The sequence below is a fragment of the Kuraishia capsulata genome, genomic scaffold (genome assembly GCF_000576695.1).
Source record: "Kuraishia capsulata CBS 1993 genomic scaffold, Kuraishia_capsulata_scaffold_2, whole genome shotgun sequence".
Classification (NCBI taxonomy): domain Eukaryota; kingdom Fungi; phylum Ascomycota; class Pichiomycetes; order Pichiales; family Pichiaceae; genus Kuraishia; species Kuraishia capsulata.
Genome location: NW_019172951.1, coordinates 938,329 through 956,029, shown reverse-complemented (window position 1 = coordinate 956,029; position 17,701 = coordinate 938,329). Strand labels below are relative to the sequence as shown.

Genomic DNA, 17,701 nt, shown 5'->3' with positions numbered 1-17,701 from the left:
ATCGTCATCAAAATCACTACAATGGTTCAAACTGTCCTCGTCACCGGTGCAACCGGATACATCGCCCTCCACATTGTCAACGAACTCCTCAAGGCCGGATTTGCAGTTATTGGTACTGTGAGATCTGCTGAGAAGGGCAAGCTCCTGGACAACTTCAAGACCCTCTATCCAGACTCCAAGCTGACCCTTGAGTTTGTTGCTGATATCGCTCAGTTGGATGCTTTTGATGAGGTCGTCAAGAAGCACCCAGAAATTGACTTCATCCTCCACACTGCATCGCCATTCTCGTTCGGCCTTGGTGAGAACAACGAAGATGTCTTCGTCAAGCCAGCCAAGAACGGAACCATTGGTATCCTCAATGCTGCCAAGAACTACGCTCCTAATGTCAAGCATGTGGTTGTGACTTCTTCTCTGGCTGCTGTCATGGATTACGACCATCTTAAAGATCACTCATATGTTCACACCGAGGAATCGTGGAACCCAATGGATTGGGAAACCGCAAAGACAAACCCAGCTTATGCATACTGTTTCTCTAAGACCATTGCAGAGAAGTCCGCCCGTGACTTTATCAAGACGGAAAAGCCAAACTTCACTCTCTCCACGGTTAATCCTGTGTACGTGTTTGGTCCTCAAATGTTTGAGGAGACTGCTGGAAACCTCAATACTTCTTCCGATTTGGTTAACAGTGTTCTCAACCTTGCTCCAGATGCCAAGGGTCCTTTCAACGAGCCTTCCGGTGGTGGAATCGACGTCCGTGATGTCGCTCGTGCCCATCTGATCTCTATCCAAGACCCAGTCAAGTTCAACGATGCCAGACTTGTCATGGTCTGTGGTAAGCAAAATCCTCAGAAATTTTTGGATATCTTGAACGCAAGAATTCCTGAATTGAGGGGAAAGATCCCAGTTGGTGATTCCGCCGCCGGAGCGAAGTACATTGAGGAGAACGTTTTGACTTATGATTTCTCCAAGAGTGAAGCTCTCTTTGGCCAGAAGTACATCACTTTGGAGGACAGTGTTGTTGAGACAGCAAAGCAGGTTTTGGATTACAAGAAGACCCACCAGTAAATTTGGGTCTGTTTGGTCGAGATGGGCTCAAATTTATTTGAGATTTGTCGAAGACCGATCTACTGAAGGTTTTCAGGGCACTTTATAGAGGGCATTTCGTTAGTAATTTTCTAAAGATTGCAGTAATTTGAGAAAAACTACTTCACAAGACCATGTAGACTTAAACACAATTGCAAAATTTCGCTGATTTTGCGCCGCACGTGAACCAATCGTTACGAAGCCCCGTCCCTCGGCATATCTTGCCTCCCGGACTAACTTCGTTTCATTACACTATTTTTCAGCCCTCCTGTCAACTTTCTGCCCCTTTCCTTCCTTCCTTTGAACACTTTTTCCCCAGAAATAATGTCCACAGTCCTTGTCACCGGTGCTTCCGGATATCTCGCGCTCCATGTTGTGGATCAATTGCTCAAAGCTGACTATCGTGTTATCGGCACTGTGAGATCTGCCGAGAAAGGCAAGCTGCTCGACAACTTCAAGACTTTGTACCCAAACGCCAAGCTTGAGCTGGAATTCGTCGCCGATATTTCTCAGTTGGATGCCTTTGACGAAGTTATCAAGAAACACCCCGAAATTGATTATGTTATGCACACTGCTTCTCCGTTCTCGTTTGGTCTCGGTGAAGACAACGAGAAGAACTACGTGATCCCTGCCAAAAACGGAACTCTCGGAATTCTGAATGCCATCAAGAACTATGGCCCAGGTGTTAAGCATGTGGTTGTGACCTCTTCCATGGCGGCAGTTACCGATTTCGGCAAAATAAAAGATAAGACCTACGTCGCTACAGAAGATTCTTGGAACACCATGAGTTGGGATGCTGCCAAATCTAACGCCGGCCTCGCCTATTGCTATTCAAAAGCACTTGCTGAGAGATCTGCCCGTGACTTCGTCAAGGACGAAAAGCCAAACTTCACTATTTCTACGGTAAATCCGGTTTATATTTTTGGGCCCCAGATGTTTGAAGAGACTTTGGGAAACCTCAACACCTCGTCTGATTTGATTAACGGTGCAATTAAACTGAGTCCTGATGCCGAGGGACCATTTGTTGACCCTAGTGGTGGTGGAATTGACGTAAGAGATGTTGCTCTTGCGCACTTGCTTTGTATTCAAGACGCAGCCAAATTCAAGGATGCCCGTTTGGTAATGAGTTGTGGTACTTTCTGCCAACAGACTCTCTTGGACATTTTGAATGCCAGAATCCCAGAATTAAAGGGGAAAATTCCTGTTGGCGACTCAGCTGCTGGAAAGAAATTCCTTGCAGAGAATATGAGTTCATCTAATCTTTCCAAGACTGAGGCATTGTTCGGCCAGAAGTACATTACTCTGGAGGATACTGTCTACGATACTGCTAGACAAATTGTGGATTACAATGAGGCTCATAAATAGACAATAATCAAGCATCCAGAAGACTAGGCAACTTTTCATTCTTAAAATACTCATATTGAAACTGTATGGTGGACCCACGTCTATTCTTAGGTGCGGCTTTTCTGGGCTTGCAAGGTGCTCTGCCACTGAGAATTTCGCTACCAAATAGTCAATGGCACTGCTAATTCGTCTTTAGTCTGGATGACAAATCTGGCTTCATGGAGTCAACAAACCCCGAATGTTTCAATCCGCAAAAATAAATTGCTTTATTTTCGACTTTGCTAGTGCTTGGCGCGCGGACTTAGTAATGACAGTCCGATGTCCCATATCACAAAGGATGGAATCAAAATCAGATAATGCAAAAAGATAGGTAACCACATAACTTAATGAAATCTTGGAACTCAGCTTAGTCATACTGTCGATAATATATAAGAACCGAAAATGCCTTTACCTTCCACGAGATTAGAGCTCGATATTTCAAAAAGAATCTCTCAACATGTCTCTAGTTCTAGTCACCGGTGCAACTGGGTATATTGGTCAGCATATAATTGACCAATTGCTTGAGAGGAATTTCAAAGTCGTTGGTACTGCCAGGTCTCAAGCCAAAGCAGATGCTTTATTGGCCAACTTCTCCAGGATCCATGACATCACCAATCTGGCTCTAGAGATTGTTCCTGATATCGAGACCGCTGGCGCCTTTAATGAAGTTCTCAAAAACCACAGGTTTGACTATGTTATCCACACTGCGTCGCCAATATCGTTTGGTGCCGTGGCCGATCTATACGATTTCTATGTGAAACCAGCGGTTGCTGGATGCGAGAACATTTTGCAGGGAGTCAGGGATTTCGCACCCAGCGTTAAACATGTTGTTGTCACTTCATCATTTGCATCCGTTATGCGCGCTGAAGAGTTTAGTAACCAGGCTTTCATCCATACGGAAGAGACTTGGAATCCAATGGATTGGTCCGATGTCAAGGAAGAATTTGAGGCTTACATATATTCCAAGAAGGCGGCTGAATTGGCAAGTCGCAAATTCGTTGAGGATAACCAATCGGAACTCAAATACAAGTATACTTCCGTACATCCTTCTTATGTTTTTGGGCCTCACCTATTTGCCAGCAGTTTAGCTTCTGCCAGTGGTAGCTCCGAACTTTTGAATCGCATTCTATCGTATCCACCAGACAAAGAAGGTCCTTTCAACGATGTTGCCTCACTTGCCTGTGATGTTAGAGATGTTGCTCTTATCCACGTCGAAGCTCTTTTCCATCCAGAAGAACTGCACAATGCAAGACTTTGCACTGCCTCTGGGAAGTTCTCTTCGCAGTCCATTCTGGATGTGCTGAATTCAAGATTTCCAGAATTCAAAGGCAAGTTCCCGGTTGGGAATCCTATTGAGGGAAAGCATTATCTTGAAACTCAAACGCCAGCCTTTGATTTCTCCAAGACGCTTGAACTGGTAGGCTGTTCATTGAGGTCTTTGGAGGAAACCTTGTATGACGCCGCCAAGCAGTACTTTGACTTTGAAAAGGCGCTGGCTAAATCAGAATCGTGAACTAGACCATAGAAGTATTTTTTCTCAAACTATATAGAAAGAATTAGTATATAATTAAGCATGTCTTAATGTAGCTTTCGGAACGAGCCCGTTGAATATGCACCACTGCATTGTCTTGCATAAGTCCTCTCTTCCACCACACAAACGCTCATAAGCCACGAGTCTCACAACCTATTTATCAAATATAATGAGCCATTCTCTCTCGCTAAAAAATATATACCAAAAATGCAATTCCCACCGCAAGAATGCCCACACATGAAACCAACACAGCCCGCAGAGACCAGTGGCCTTCCCTCGCAAATGTCTCCTTCTGCAACACGGTCATCTTTAATATCTGAGATTTGCGCTCGGAGTAATCTGGATAACGGATCTTCAACAAAAACTCCACCCAAACAGGTTGTTTGAAGACATGGCGCTGATGCGAGAACGTCTGCACGGAGAACCGCCCGTGGTAGTTTCCGTAACCAGAAGAACCAATTCCACCAAAAGGCGCACTCATGATTCCAACATGCACCATAGTATCATTGATACTGACGGAACCGGAACGAATATTCGTTTGGAGAAACTTTTGTTCTTCGGCATCATCAGAAAAGATGTACAGCGCCAATGGAGTATCATGGAAGGTTGTGACGTTTTGCACAGCCTCCTCCAGCGTGGAGTATCTCACAATAGGCAGAATAGGCGCAAATAATTCCTGCTTCATAGTGGAGTCTTCCCAGCCAACATCACGAATAATGGTGGGAGGTACAAAGCTGGTGTTTTTGTCCCATTTGGACTTGTCACCAAACACGACTGTTCCCTTGGAATCAGATATGATCGATGTCACACGATCAAACGAATTGGTGTTGATCAAGTGACTCCATTCTGACTTCGAATCCAGTAATCCGTAAGTTTCGTTTGCGCGTTTTACAATGCGAGCGCAGATCTCTTCGTAGACGGAGTCTGCAACTAACAAGTAGTCCACAGCAACACAAGTTTGACCGGAATTAACGAATCCACCCCACATAATTCTGTCCAGCAATACGTCAAGGTCGCCATGATTTGAAGTGATTATTGCTGGAGATTTTCCGCCTAGTTCCAGAACGGTTGGGGTCAGCGTCTTGGCAGCCTCGCACGCAACTATCTTTCCAACCTTCTCGCTACCAGTAAACAGGATCAAATCCCACTTTTGCGCCAGCAGAGCCTGAACCTGGTCAGACCCACCGTTCACAACTTCAACCAATCCTGGCAAGGTTTCCCGGAATATCCGTAGCATCAATGCCGACGTGTGGGGAGTCTGTTCGGAAGGCTTCAACACAACTTTGTTTCCCGAAGCAATCGCGCCCACCACGGGAGATATAGCCAGCATCCAAGGATAGTTGAATGGACTGATCACCAGAACGACTCCCCTCGGAATATATTCAATGTATGAAGTAGATAATAGGGCGTGCAATGGCATGGAAGATTGTTTCTGATGCTTGAGCCATTTGGGTAGCGAGCCAATGAGTTCAAGTAGTTCAGAGTACGTAGTATTGAGATCAAACACAAAAGTTTCAATTTCAGGTCTGTTGAAATCTTTTTTGAGTGCATCAAAGATCACTTTTTCGTTGTCTTTCAGAGCAAAGTACAGTGCTTTTAGTGCAGCAACACGGAATTCAACAGTATTCGAATCAAGTGTGGCTAGAAAGCTCCTTCTAATGGCTGACACAATTGCCGGGATCTGATCCACAGACGTGTATTCCAGAGACATTTGGGTAAATTAGAAGTACCCTTTGAGGTATATCCTTCGTGGTCTTAGTGCGTCATGCGTAGATACATCGCATGGGTGATTTTGGTCGTGCGTATACACACTTTCTGCCGCACATTATAGCAAACTTTATTGCACGCCAGGACTACGTGCTAAAAGTCACCATACCATCGTCATTTATGGGGTGTTATACATTGAAAAGTTGGTACTAGAATATGTTAGAACACATCAAAACTTGCTATTGCAGCCGTTTATTAGGAATCAAAAACTTTATTGGAATTGCAGATAATTCAAGAAAAAAGTGAAAAGTGCAAGAAATCTTCAAAGCTGAAACCCAAAGATTAAAATCTGATATTTTAGAAAGTTTGCAGAAGATGCATTCTTGCATCTGCTGGCTGATGCCTTTGACTTATACAGCAATACGAGTGCTAACTGGAGTTTTTGCACAAACTCTCAAACTGGCTAGTTGCCTCACAAACTTTGAGGCTTTACATAGTGCGGCATCCAGTTAATTGAAGCACATAAAGCTAGACGCACGTGACTCAAAATTTGGGGTGTAATGGGGTGCCAATCACAGGCAAGAAATTAACCGTCCTCAAATATACACGGGCCGGACCCAATCACAAATATTAGGTTGTGCACGGAGCCAATGATATTTGGATAAAAATCAGAAAATAGGCTTTCAAATTTGCTGCCAGGAAAAAACACCCCGAACACCCCAGACGAGCACAATCGGAAGGGCGAGCAAATTGCTGGAATAAGCCTGAATCATGGAAATAATGAGACATATAAAACACAGCTAGATTCCCTGAGACTTCACACAGAATTTCTGAATTTCCTAAGCTACTAAAATCAGCCCGCTTGACGTCTAACAACACCTAGCTAGTGGCCTGGACCGCACAATCTATTCCATCGGGATGCCCCGAAAAACCCGTATCTGATCAATCTGATAAAAAATTCCTCTCCCCAATTGGGACGCAGTCCAACTTTCCCTTATATATATAAAGTGGGTGGGGTCCCAGGTAGAATTTTTCCGCTATTCCTCTCCCAACTATAAAACTCGTTCTGTTTATAGGTTCTTTGATCACCTCTCTCTCTCTCCTGTTCAAAGAACTGTATTAAATTGCAATGGTTCAAGTCTTTAACGTCGAAATCTTTTTCGTCGTGTTCAGAGAAACACTGGAGGCGGTGATCGTCGTCTCTGTGCTGTTGGCCTTTTTGAAACAAGGTCTGACCAACGACAAGGTCGTTTATAAGCGATTAGTCAAACAAGTCTGGTGGGGCGCAGTTCTTGGAGTATTACTGTGTCTGATTCTCGGATGTGCCTTCATCGGTGCATACTACTCCCTCAACAATGATATTTGGGCCAGTTCCGAGGACATCTGGGAAGGTGTTTTCTGTATCATTGCCACTGTTCTGATCTCGCTCATGGGTATTGCCATGTTGAGAATCAATAAGATGAAGGACAAGTGGAGAGTCAAGATTGCTCGTGCCCTGATTGCTGTTCCAAAGGAAAAGAAAGATCGTTTCAAGATTGGTTACCTTTCCAGAAAGTACGCCCTTTTCATCTTGCCTTTCATCACCTGTCTCAGAGAAGGTCTCGAAGCCGTTGTCTTCGTTGGTGGTGTCGGTATTGGAACTCCAGCCTCGTCCTTCCCACTTCCTGTTATCTGTGGCTTGATCGCTGGAATCAGCGTTGGTGTCATCATGTACTATGGTGGTTCTGCCCTTTCCTTGCAGATTTTCCTTTGTATCTCCACTGCCATTCTGTATCTCATTTCTGCCGGTCTCTTTTCCAGAGGTATCTGGTACTTCGAAACCTATAAGTACAACAAGCAGACCGGTGGTGATGCCTCCGAGAACGGCTCTGGTCCAGGAACCTACGACATCTCCAAGTCTGTATGGCACGTCAACTGCTGCAACCCTGAAACCGACAACGGTTGGGATGTGTTCAACGCTTTGTTGGGATGGCAAAACAGTGCCACTTACGGCTCTGTTATCTCCTACAATGTTTACTGGATTTTCGTGATGCTTACTTTGGCTTTGATGTTGTTTGAAGAAAAGAAGGGCCACCTGCCTTTCTGCAAGAATTTGCAATTGAGAGAACTCAACCCAATGTACCACATTAAGAACAAGAAGAAGAACGAGTTGACCAAGGACCAACAGGCTGAGCTGTTTAGAAAGGTCAAGAATGAGGGTATCTTTGCCGAGAACTTGAAGACAGAAGAGCCAAAGGAGGAAACCAATTAGGATTGATGTTGATTTTTGTACCTCTTGATGTTTGTGTTGACTGAGACCAGTTGAGGATTTGTTTTTGAGGATTTGTTAGATTGAAGGCCATTTGGGCCAACCATCACACACACGGATGAAGCTTTCGAATAGCTCCTCTCAAGCACTCCAAGACTGGCCTTAGTTCTAGACGAAGATGAAGAGCTTCACTACAACTTTTTCCTATTTTTCATGCGACGCATGTTTTTTGCTATTGTTATTTGTTACACGTTTTCTGTCTATATCAAGAGGAAAGTCAAATCGAACCGGGCAAAGTTCAACTTTCTAAGAATTCTGGAAATTCACTTGAGACCAACAACGGGAAACTGGGAGATTTAAGAAGAGGAGATCCTATTTGACTTTTTTTTAGGAGAAAAATGTCATTGAGTGAGAAGCTGACGGAGAGAGAGAGAAAGAGAGAGAGAGAGGTTGATCAACAGAGAATAATATTATTTTTCTATTCTTATATGAGTGTAGTAGATTAGCGATTCACAGTAGCTCCGTCTAGCAGACTCCACCACTCATGCGTGGCATCATCTGCTTTCAGGTTTGTTAGAAGGCTGGAGGATTCTGTTGCGGTTATCGTAACCGTCCTCTAGTAGAGGCTTCCCTTGTCCAAGATTTTCACCATAATCCATCAACAGGTTCTTATAGTCATCTATCAGCTTCAAAGCAGGGTGACTGAGCTCTGTTCCCGCAATCGGAATACTGTGCAGCAGATCAACTAATACCGGTTGTTCCCTAAGCTTTGGCAGAAAGGGCATCACGAAACTGATTAGCTGCTTAGCCAGCCTCTCAGCTTTGTGACGGCACAGACAAACGACAATAGTTTCCAGCACCAGCTTCTGGAATGAGACACATCCGTTAAGAAGTATATCCTCAAATGCTGATGATTGGATGATGAAAACGGAGCTCAGATCAAGAGCTCCCACCATCATCGTCACTGCCTTTGATGTAGTCTGCATAACTGAAGTGTACTTTGAAGGAGTACGTAATAACGGGAGCAGAAAATCGAGAAAAACACTGACAGAAAGCTCGAAGTCTCCTTGACAGATGATCATGTCTCTGATCAACAAAATTGCACATACCGACATCAACGGATGGTCTCCGTTTGCCATAGACAACAACGAAAATTTGGATTCTACAAACTTTTGCTGCAGGAATAGAGCTGACTCAGGCCTCAAACCGGGGAATCCGTTGATCAGACTTCTAAGGGCTTGTAGGCTGACCACTGTTTGAGAGTCAAAGTATGACTTTATGGAGGCATTTTGCTCTTCGGATGTCATTCCGGTCCAGATCTCTAAGTCCAGATCAATAGCTTTTTGCTCTGGTCCGTAGTAAAGATCCACAAACTCATCGATGTCGATGTCTTCGTAAATCAGCTTCTGGATAAGCATTTTTTCTTCCGGAGAAGAAGGGATTTTCACGTTCAAACGATAAAGCTCTTCAAACTGGGATAACGGGTGTGATTTTTGAGGTGCCTGAGTGTACCTTGTCTCTGCATAAGGAACAATTTCTCCCGTGTGCTCGTTCATCCAGCCATCTTGCTCTTCGTAGTCAATCGGATAACAGCGGTTATCAAACACAACCTTCAGCCAGCAGTAATCATTATTCTTGAGGAAGTACCTCAGTTTCCCCAGAAGCTCAATTTCTTTTGTAGTAAGAGATGTTCTCACTGGTTTGCCTTTTATAACAAACAATCTCTTTCTTGGCGCTGTTTCAAAGACAGCATAGACAGTTAGTGCCATCAAAACGGCAAAACAAGTGCCCATGACAGCGAGAATGGGCCCGTTAGAAATGCTTTCATTTTCAGGGTAACTAGCAAAAGTTGGAGTGGGTTCGGCTGTCTTTATTTGAGAATATGACTTGACTTTGAACAAGTTATCCATTGAAATTATGGAGAACGCTCAAATAGGAACAATGATTGAGGGACAACACGGTAACATGTTGTGAAGTTCGTTCGGGCGCACTACCTGATCACAGGCCTCGACCAGGTACACTACCGCAAGTAAAATACCCATTATAAAGAGTCTTTACAATTCGGCGAATTGATAAGCCGCTTCATTTTGCGTACTGTGTGGCGTGAAAAAAATTTCAATTCCGTCCGGTACGGATCCCAGCTCATTCTAGACCTTCAAAAACCACAATTCCCCCTTGCATCGGTTCAGGAGGTTCGAAGGGGTAGTGTGACAAATCCGAGCCGAGCGTAAAGTAACATCCGGCAAACCTTATATACCAAGAAGAAAGAAATAAACCTACAGACCACATTTTGATAATTTTTTTTGCCTCATATATTACGAACACCTCAGATTCAAAATGTATATGCCAATATTATAATCTTTAGTCCATTGCCTCATCAATAATGCACTCTCTTTTTGCCGCTATTCACTAGTCATCGGGAAATCAAAGACTCTTGCCGCATTCGGATAAATGATCTGCACCTAATGCATATGGGCGATCTTCACGCAAGATCTGGCATGAGGCCTTTATAAGGGTTTAAGTTGCCGTCAGATGAGATTTTCAATTCTGTTTCCAACCAACAGTCAAGGATACACGATGTTAACGGTCAAATTGGTGATTCTTTTTTTTCTGTCGCTGATTGCGGCAGCACCCATCGACAAGGTGGAACCTCCAATTACTCACGTAGTGACTTTCCATGTCAACCAAGGTTCGGAACCCATCGGAAATATGACCCTAGGCCTCTTTGGTTCCGTGGCACCAAAGACGGTTGAAAACTTCTTCCAGCTTGCCACCATGCAAAACGGATTTGGATATCACAAGAACATTTTCCACAGAGTCATTAAGGACTTCATGATTCAAGGTGGTGATTTCGAGAACCACGACGGAACTGGCGGTCACTCCATTTACGGCACTCACAAAGGTGCTCTTCCAGACGAAAACTTTCATCTCAAGCATGACAGACCTGGCCGTCTTGCCATGGCCAATTCCGGCAAGAACACGGGTGGGTCGCAATTTTTCATCACATCCGGCGAAGCCTCTTGGTTGGATGGTCACCATGTTGTGTTCGGACAACTTATAGATGGAACTGAAACCTTCAAGCAAATTGAAGAAGCGCCTACCACTCAATTTGACAAGCCTATGACAGATATTGTTATTTCCACCGTTTCGTTCGAGAAGAGATCTTTGAACGGGACTGCTCTCAAAGACAATGATGGTACGCCAGATGCCAGTGATAGTACTTCCGGTGAGGCAAGTGACCCTAAAGATGATGACACTACCGAGAAGTCTAGCCACCACGATTATGGACTCATTGCGCTTATTGCTCTTGGAATTGGAGCCCTCATTGTCGGAATCAAATACAGGGCTGCGATCAAGAACAAGATCACCAGTCTTGGCTACAAGAGGTTGTTCTAAAGATGAGCCTGAGTATACCCGCAATCCTGGATCCGATCCAGAACCTTCAATTCGACTTCATTCGGCATCTAAACACATGAGCATTCTTGTGTTTTAATGCTGATATTAATGGATTCCTCGATTTTTCGTGATTCCACTTGAACCCTTCTTTTGCGCACACAATTCCTCTATCTTTACCGGGCTTCTTTGGATTTTGATTTGATTTTGATTTTGATTTCATGATAGTTTTTTGTTTATAAACACGATACTGATCACACGCCTTAGATCACGTCATTGCACACCTTCTCGTACACATACAATGCGTCTTTCAGAATAATTGAGTCGTCTAGCACCTTCTTGATGTTGGTGGTGTCTAGGGAGATAATGTCCTCGCACAATTGGAAGCCGTCATTGGCAATCTCTTTGGCGTACTCCACAAAGGGCGCTACCTGAACGCCTGCGAACATCTGAACAACGTCCACTTTGTACCAGTTGCAGCCTGGAACGTCCTTGAGCTTGGTATCCACCAGGGCCTTAGGTAAATACTGGTTGTCGGCCTCGGAGTCCAAATCTGTGATCACGTAGTTGTAGTCTTCCCAAGTGGCCGTCTCCAGAAGCTGAGTTCTGTTCTCGTTCTTGTCGTAGTTGACCTTGAAATTGGTCAAACTCTCGGGCTTCAACTGGCCAAACAGTGTGATTCCTGTCATGCACGCAGGAATGTCCATATGAACGGTGATCTCCTGCTGGATAAGACCAGCAGTCTGGTCTAGTTTCAGCAAGCGCTCGTTCAGGTTGGCAAGAGCCACTCCACCTGGGTAGTTGAAGGAAGACACATAACCCATGAACAGAGAGGTACCAAGGCTGACCACGGGAAGGACGAAAGCCAAAAGCGATAGCAACCTGTTGGGGATACTGCTACCAAACTGACTCACCACAAGATCGGCTCCATTAGCTCCTACCACAGTCAAAGCGGGCACCGCATAGATGATAAATCTCCACTCCTTGTGAGCCTGGAACGACATGACAAACACAAACAACAAAGATGAGATGCAGATTGTGCGGATAGTGTTTCCTTTTCCGTTTTGAGAAGGGTCCTTCGTGAGACCTTTCACTAGCATGATAGGCACGATTGGAGGGAAGAACAGAGCTCTCGAGTACTTGAAGAAGTACGCTGAAAAAGGTTCAACACCCCAGTTCTGAGAATTTCCTTCAACCACATTGTAGATGAAAGCAGTGAGTTCAGGAAACTCCAGATGACCCCAGAAGTACGAATCAACGAACAAAGTGGTTCCGAGTCCCACAAGCGATCCCGCAACCATTCCTCCAAGCGTAGTTATCAAAGAAGACTGACCAAGTAGAACAGACATGAGAGCAAAACAGCATCCATAGAGCCCCACCTCGAGTCTCATCACCACACCAGTAAAACACATCCAGGTGACACCCGGAACAAACTCTCCCTTGACGATGTAGGCCAGAGCATGGTTAACAAAGGGCAATGCCAGGAAGTTGGGCAACGAGCGGGATGCGTAGTAAACAATGTGGAATTGCGAATACTGAAGAACAGCAAACCAGACAGAAATATACTTGGAGTTGAGAGCACACGAAGCTGCCAATGAACGACGAAGACGGATCAACGAAAGTCCGTTGGTCAATCCAATTACTCCTCTAACAAGCAATTGGAGATTGAGTTCAGTGGGGTCCGGGTAGTACTTGTCCAATAATGGCTTTATAGGCTTCACAATCACGGAAATCAACAAAGGCCCGAAGAAGGACCTTGGAACGGCTCCCTCGAACGTTTTGTGGTCGTACAACTCCAAGTCGGCGTAGCCATGGTTCAACATGTCATACACCGCTTGGAGACTAAAGGACTCCTCCACTTTGGAGTAAGGCGCAAGAACCAAATACGTGCTAATAAGCACGATAAATGCAGAATCCAGCCAGCCCCAATATTGCATTGTTGAAGATGAAAAACAACAAGAAAGTGATGAAGAAGAGTGGTAGACAACAGGCAAAGAACACCTATCCACACCGGCTAAACAAGACTTTTGAGTTGCCCACTGGCCGACATGCCGGCTGCCGTCGGAGCAAGCTTCCGGCCATGCAAGGGCACGGCTGCGATAGCTTGGCCTTGTTTTCATGTTATCAGTTGGTGAAAATAAAAGCAGATACTGCGCATAGTTTGCACGTTTATCATTGGTTGAAGATGGACCTAATCGTAGGTGTCAAGATCCTGGATAATGGTGTGGTGAGTAGTGTTGTTGGTAGAGGTATCGAGGCTCGTTAGTATGGCTTATTGTTGTGGCCCATTATCATTACACATTGTGCGTCGTATACATGGCCAGGGTACAATTTAGCACCTATACGCGAGATTAAGACTAGAGCCGGAGATTGGGGCTCAAGACTAGAACAAGCACGTTCGACTAACATCATTAGCTTTTCAAACCACGCATCCACTCGTTACCCATCCCAGAACTCGGGGCCCCACCATACACTAATCTGCTGCCGTTCAAACCCAAGCTGTTCGGATTCGAGACTTTGCCTCCGAGAGAGTCACAGGCAACTCACATAAAGACTGTTGACACTCCACAATGGCAAAAATTCACCACCGAGCTGGTTCTTGAGAGCGTGGGCGGCCCGGATCCAGGAGTGGTTCTCGTGTTGGACTGCTCCTACAAGTGGGGCAGGAAAAACCCGCACTCTCTTCTTTTGGCTGCTCAGCGGCATTTGAAGAGTGCTAGCAATACCCATATACCATCTTTGTCTGCGGAAACTGCTCAAAATCAAGAAAATATTCAGATACCAAATGACCTCATAGACCTGGTGGTTGTGATAGATGGACTGGATGATATCACCACCTTACAACACTATCTCACTAACATTACGAGTCTACCACAGCTTCAAAAGTTCCAGAATTACCCTCTAAAGGCTGTGATCATCCAGGATCTCAGCATTTTCCACTGGAAACTCAAAGACACACGCAAAATAGACATGTACATTCCAGTCTATAGAGCCTGTGACCGCATCTTCAAAGACTATGGGTGTCCAGTCTTCACGTCGAACTGGGAGTTCTAACGCAAAACCATTGAAGCTTTAGGTAGCTCAAGCTACACAATTTACGAAATTTATGATATCTACCTTTTTATTGAATATTTGAGTCTCCCATTTCACCTTTTTCACCACCTTAATATGCTGTTCGTCGTGGCGCAACCATATCGCATCTGCGGCGATGCGGTGAAATTTTTTTTGATGAACATTGTTCATGATCCATGTTGAAAAGACTCCAACCAAAACCACCCGCCAATAATCCAAAATGAGCGACACTGAGCAAGAGCAAGAACAAGTCAAGGCACAAATTCTGAAGCAGGTGGAGTTTTACTTCTCCGACTCGAATCTGTTGAGTGACAACTACCTCTGGAAGACGTCGCAGGCCAACGAGGGCTGGGTTCCAATTGCCAACATCTCGCAGTTCAACCGTATGAAGCGTTACAGACCCATTGAGCTGATTGCAGAAGCCCTCAGGGGATCAAAGGACCTTTTGGAGGTGTCTGAGGATGGTGAGCTGGTGAGAAGAAAATCGGCTCTTCCTCCATCTCCAAGAGATGTTGAGCTCAAAATCAACGAGCGCAGTGTTTTTGTCGAGAAGTTGCCCAAGGATGCTACTCTGGAGGTGTTGGAGGAGTTTTTCTCCAAATATGGCAAAGTTAACCAGATCAGAATGAAGAGATCGAAGCAGAAGGGCTTTGAGGGAAGTGCCACTGTCGAGTTCAACTTGCTCGAGGACGCCAAGAAGTTCCTTGAGCTCGACCCTAAGCCTCTTTTTGAGGAGAAAGAACTGGCTGTCATTTCCAAGGTTGCCTACGACGAGGCTCGTCAGGCAAAGTTTGGAGAGAGAAGAGGCTCGAACTCCAACGGAAAGAAACCATTCCGTGGTCGTGGTGACAAGCGTGGCAACTCCAAGCGCACCAGAAGTCCGGTTCCAGAGACTAAGGAGACCGAAGAAGCCAAGGCTGAGTCTACCACAAAGCCAGCTCCAGAAGCTGAAAAGAAGGCCGAAGAGACCCCAGTCGAGGCCCCTGCCGCAGAGCACACAGAAACTGAGAAGTCGGAGGAATCCGAGGCCAAACGTCAAAAGACGGAATAATCCACTCAAAATTTGTACAGTATATTACCAGAAGATCTAATTAAGAGATGTCCTATAGTTTTTTCACTAGGAGACTACACTAGATAAGATAAGAATGGCGGCTGGCTTTGCGTGTGCGACCCAATCTTGCGACGCGATTTTGAATTTTCCGAAACGCGTAAGACAAGATGTTGTCTTCAGAGAGATACAGCACAAGAGTCATTGAACCCGTTAATCTTCTAGTTCACGCTGCCACCATGACGGTTGAATCAGAACTAATGTCCGTTTTTGGAATCGGTGACGAGGAAAAAGACAAAGTTACCAAATGTCAGACCATCATGACTTTGTACGATCTCTCGGTAGAGGACCTCTCCATCAAATGGGAGTCTTATGTCATGACTCAGGCCAACGACCCAGAAATGAAAGTGAGCATCGAGAGTCTTGATAAGCTTCAAGAGTATATTCAACAGAGCATAAGGAAGAAGAATCAGCAAAACCTTACAGCGTCTGCTATGAAGGCCAAAGTGAGACCTGGTATCAGGACCAACTTCAACATGTCCAATCTGCCCTCCATGGGTCCTCCCTCTACTCCAAGCTCGAGCGCTAAAAAGCGTCGCCTGGAGACTCCGCTATCGAAATCGCATGGTATGGTCACTTCATCGCCAGTGTCGGGTGGGTTGGCTCCCAGTTCAGACCCTGTTCCTGCCACCCCGGAGACCCCTCTGCAATCTAGACAGGCCGACTCTGGAACTATCATAGAGTCTTTGAATCCCGAAATAATAGACTCTGCTGCTGAAGGACTGGTCGAAGTTTCTAAGCCAATCAAGATCACTGCTCATTTCGAGGATTCCAAGTACAATTTCAGACCAATGGGTCAGAAGCTCCTAGAGGCAGCAGACATTTTGGACGAGCAGATCGAGACGTTCACCAAAGTGGTGCAGGAACACTACCAGCTGCCAGATGATGCTTTTGCAAATCCAATGGCCCCTTCACAGAAGCAGGTTGTTGTTGTTGGTAGGGTTGTTCCTGATTCGTCTGTCAACCAGCATAATATCAGACTGGATGCGACCTCGGTTTTCCTGGAGGCTTCCCGTGTCGCTGGCTATGGAGAACGAGCACAACTAAAGCTTGATAACATTCAGAACTACTCGTTCTTTCCCGGTCAGATTGTGGCTCTCCGTGGTCAAAATCCAGACGGCTCGGGGTTCATTGTGGATGAGATCCTGCAACTGCCCTATCTGGGGTCTTTTGTTAGTTCAGAGTCCGATATCGAAAAGTATCGGGAGAACCTCAATGGTTCAGCCCTCAAGGTGGTTACATGTGTTGGACCATACACCAGAAGTGACAACTTTGATCTTTCTGCGCTGTCTGCCTTTGTGGACAGAATGAACAATGAAGTCCACCCCCATGCCATCGTTATGTTGGGGCCTTTCATTGATGTCACTCACCCAAAGATCGCTGACGGATCCATCTCGTTGCCCAATGGAGATCCCCAAACTCTGGATGACATTTTCACACTCGCAATGACTCCGGTGCTGCGCAACCTTGACCAGAACACCCGGGTCATATTGGTGCCTTCAACCAAAGATGCTACGGCTAAACACCCAACTTATCCACAGAGCGGATTCGACAGAAAGTCGCTTGGGCTTCCACGCAACTTTACGTGTTTCCCCAATCCTGCGTCGTTTCAGCTGAACGATGCACTCTTTGGAGTCTCCAACAACGATGTGGTGAAAGACATGGCAGAGGTTGCAGGGCCACTGGTGGAGAGAAAGAATAGGTTTGACCGTGTTGCAGTCCATGTGATGGAGCAGCGCAGGTACTACCCTGTTTTCCCCGGTGGAGTGAAGACGAGGAAGATTCCAGGAACAGAAACTATCGAGCACATTAGCGGTGCCGACCTAGATGTACCATATTTGGGTTTAACCGAACTGCCAGAAGTGATTCCCGATGTGCTGATCATGCCTTCTGAGATGAGATATTTTGCCAGAGTTGTGAGAAATGTGATTACGATAAACCCGGGTGTGTTCATGAGACCAACCGGGAATGGTACGTATGCCGTGACCCACATAAAGAGTCCCGACCCGGAGGATCTGGAGGTTGCAGAAACTGATGGTGATGAAAAGTGTTATCTTCACAATGTGTGGAAGAGGGCTAGGGTCGACATAGTGAAGACATAGTTGATCGGGACCATTCCATAGGCTGGTTAATAGCCAGACCCGATTGAGAGTCAGTGGGGGACGGTGGAGGACTG

At 45.5% G+C, this 17,701-nt stretch overlaps 10 protein-coding genes across 10 annotated transcripts; 7 read left to right on the top strand and 3 right to left on the bottom strand.

The window, feature by feature from the left end:
- Positions 1-21: 21 nt before the first annotated feature.
- On the top strand, positions 22-1,065 carry KUCA_T00001793001 (uncharacterized protein; the record flags this gene model as incomplete). The annotated part of the gene is made up of 1 exon (XM_022604010.1): positions 22-1,065. One exon carries the CDS (start codon positions 22-24, stop codon positions 1,063-1,065), a length of 1,044 nt encoding a protein of 347 aa, XP_022457834.1.
- Positions 1,066-1,407: 342 nt separating this feature from the next.
- KUCA_T00001792001 (uncharacterized protein) lies at positions 1,408-2,448 on the top strand (the record flags this gene model as incomplete). The annotated part of the gene is made up of 1 exon (XM_022604009.1): positions 1,408-2,448. The coding sequence occupies one exon, from the start codon at positions 1,408-1,410 to the stop codon at positions 2,446-2,448; it is 1,041 nt and encodes a 346-aa protein (XP_022457833.1).
- A 475-nt stretch (positions 2,449-2,923) lies between these two features.
- KUCA_T00001791001 (uncharacterized protein) lies at positions 2,924-3,979 on the top strand (the record flags this gene model as incomplete). Its single annotated transcript, XM_022604008.1, has 1 exon — positions 2,924-3,979. The coding sequence occupies one exon, from the start codon at positions 2,924-2,926 to the stop codon at positions 3,977-3,979; it is 1,056 nt and encodes a 351-aa protein (XP_022457832.1).
- A 205-nt stretch (positions 3,980-4,184) lies between these two features.
- KUCA_T00001790001 (uncharacterized protein) lies at positions 4,185-5,708 on the bottom strand (the record flags this gene model as incomplete). The annotated part of the gene is made up of 1 exon (XM_022604006.1): positions 4,185-5,708. One exon carries the CDS (start codon positions 5,706-5,708, stop codon positions 4,185-4,187), a length of 1,524 nt encoding a protein of 507 aa, XP_022457831.1.
- A 1,125-nt stretch (positions 5,709-6,833) lies between these two features.
- On the top strand, positions 6,834-7,955 carry KUCA_T00001789001 (uncharacterized protein; the record flags this gene model as incomplete). Its single annotated transcript, XM_022604005.1, has 1 exon — positions 6,834-7,955. One exon carries the CDS (start codon positions 6,834-6,836, stop codon positions 7,953-7,955), a length of 1,122 nt encoding a protein of 373 aa, XP_022457830.1.
- Positions 7,956-8,506: 551 nt separating this feature from the next.
- On the bottom strand, positions 8,507-9,862 carry KUCA_T00001788001 (uncharacterized protein; the record flags this gene model as incomplete). The annotated part of the gene is made up of 1 exon (XM_022604004.1): positions 8,507-9,862. One exon carries the CDS (start codon positions 9,860-9,862, stop codon positions 8,507-8,509), a length of 1,356 nt encoding a protein of 451 aa, XP_022457829.1.
- A 622-nt stretch (positions 9,863-10,484) lies between these two features.
- On the top strand, positions 10,485-11,348 carry KUCA_T00001787001 (uncharacterized protein; the record flags this gene model as incomplete). Its single annotated transcript, XM_022604003.1, has 1 exon — positions 10,485-11,348. One exon carries the CDS (start codon positions 10,485-10,487, stop codon positions 11,346-11,348), a length of 864 nt encoding a protein of 287 aa, XP_022457828.1.
- Positions 11,349-11,608: 260 nt separating this feature from the next.
- On the bottom strand, positions 11,609-13,282 carry KUCA_T00001786001 (uncharacterized protein; the record flags this gene model as incomplete). Its single annotated transcript, XM_022604002.1, has 1 exon — positions 11,609-13,282. The coding sequence occupies one exon, from the start codon at positions 13,280-13,282 to the stop codon at positions 11,609-11,611; it is 1,674 nt and encodes a 557-aa protein (XP_022457827.1).
- A 1,355-nt stretch (positions 13,283-14,637) lies between these two features.
- On the top strand, positions 14,638-15,468 carry KUCA_T00001785001 (uncharacterized protein; the record flags this gene model as incomplete). The annotated part of the gene is made up of 1 exon (XM_022604001.1): positions 14,638-15,468. One exon carries the CDS (start codon positions 14,638-14,640, stop codon positions 15,466-15,468), a length of 831 nt encoding a protein of 276 aa, XP_022457826.1.
- A 167-nt stretch (positions 15,469-15,635) lies between these two features.
- On the top strand, positions 15,636-17,627 carry KUCA_T00001784001 (uncharacterized protein; the record flags this gene model as incomplete). Its single annotated transcript, XM_022604000.1, has 1 exon — positions 15,636-17,627. One exon carries the CDS (start codon positions 15,636-15,638, stop codon positions 17,625-17,627), a length of 1,992 nt encoding a protein of 663 aa, XP_022457825.1.
- Positions 17,628-17,701: the final 74 nt, after the last annotated feature.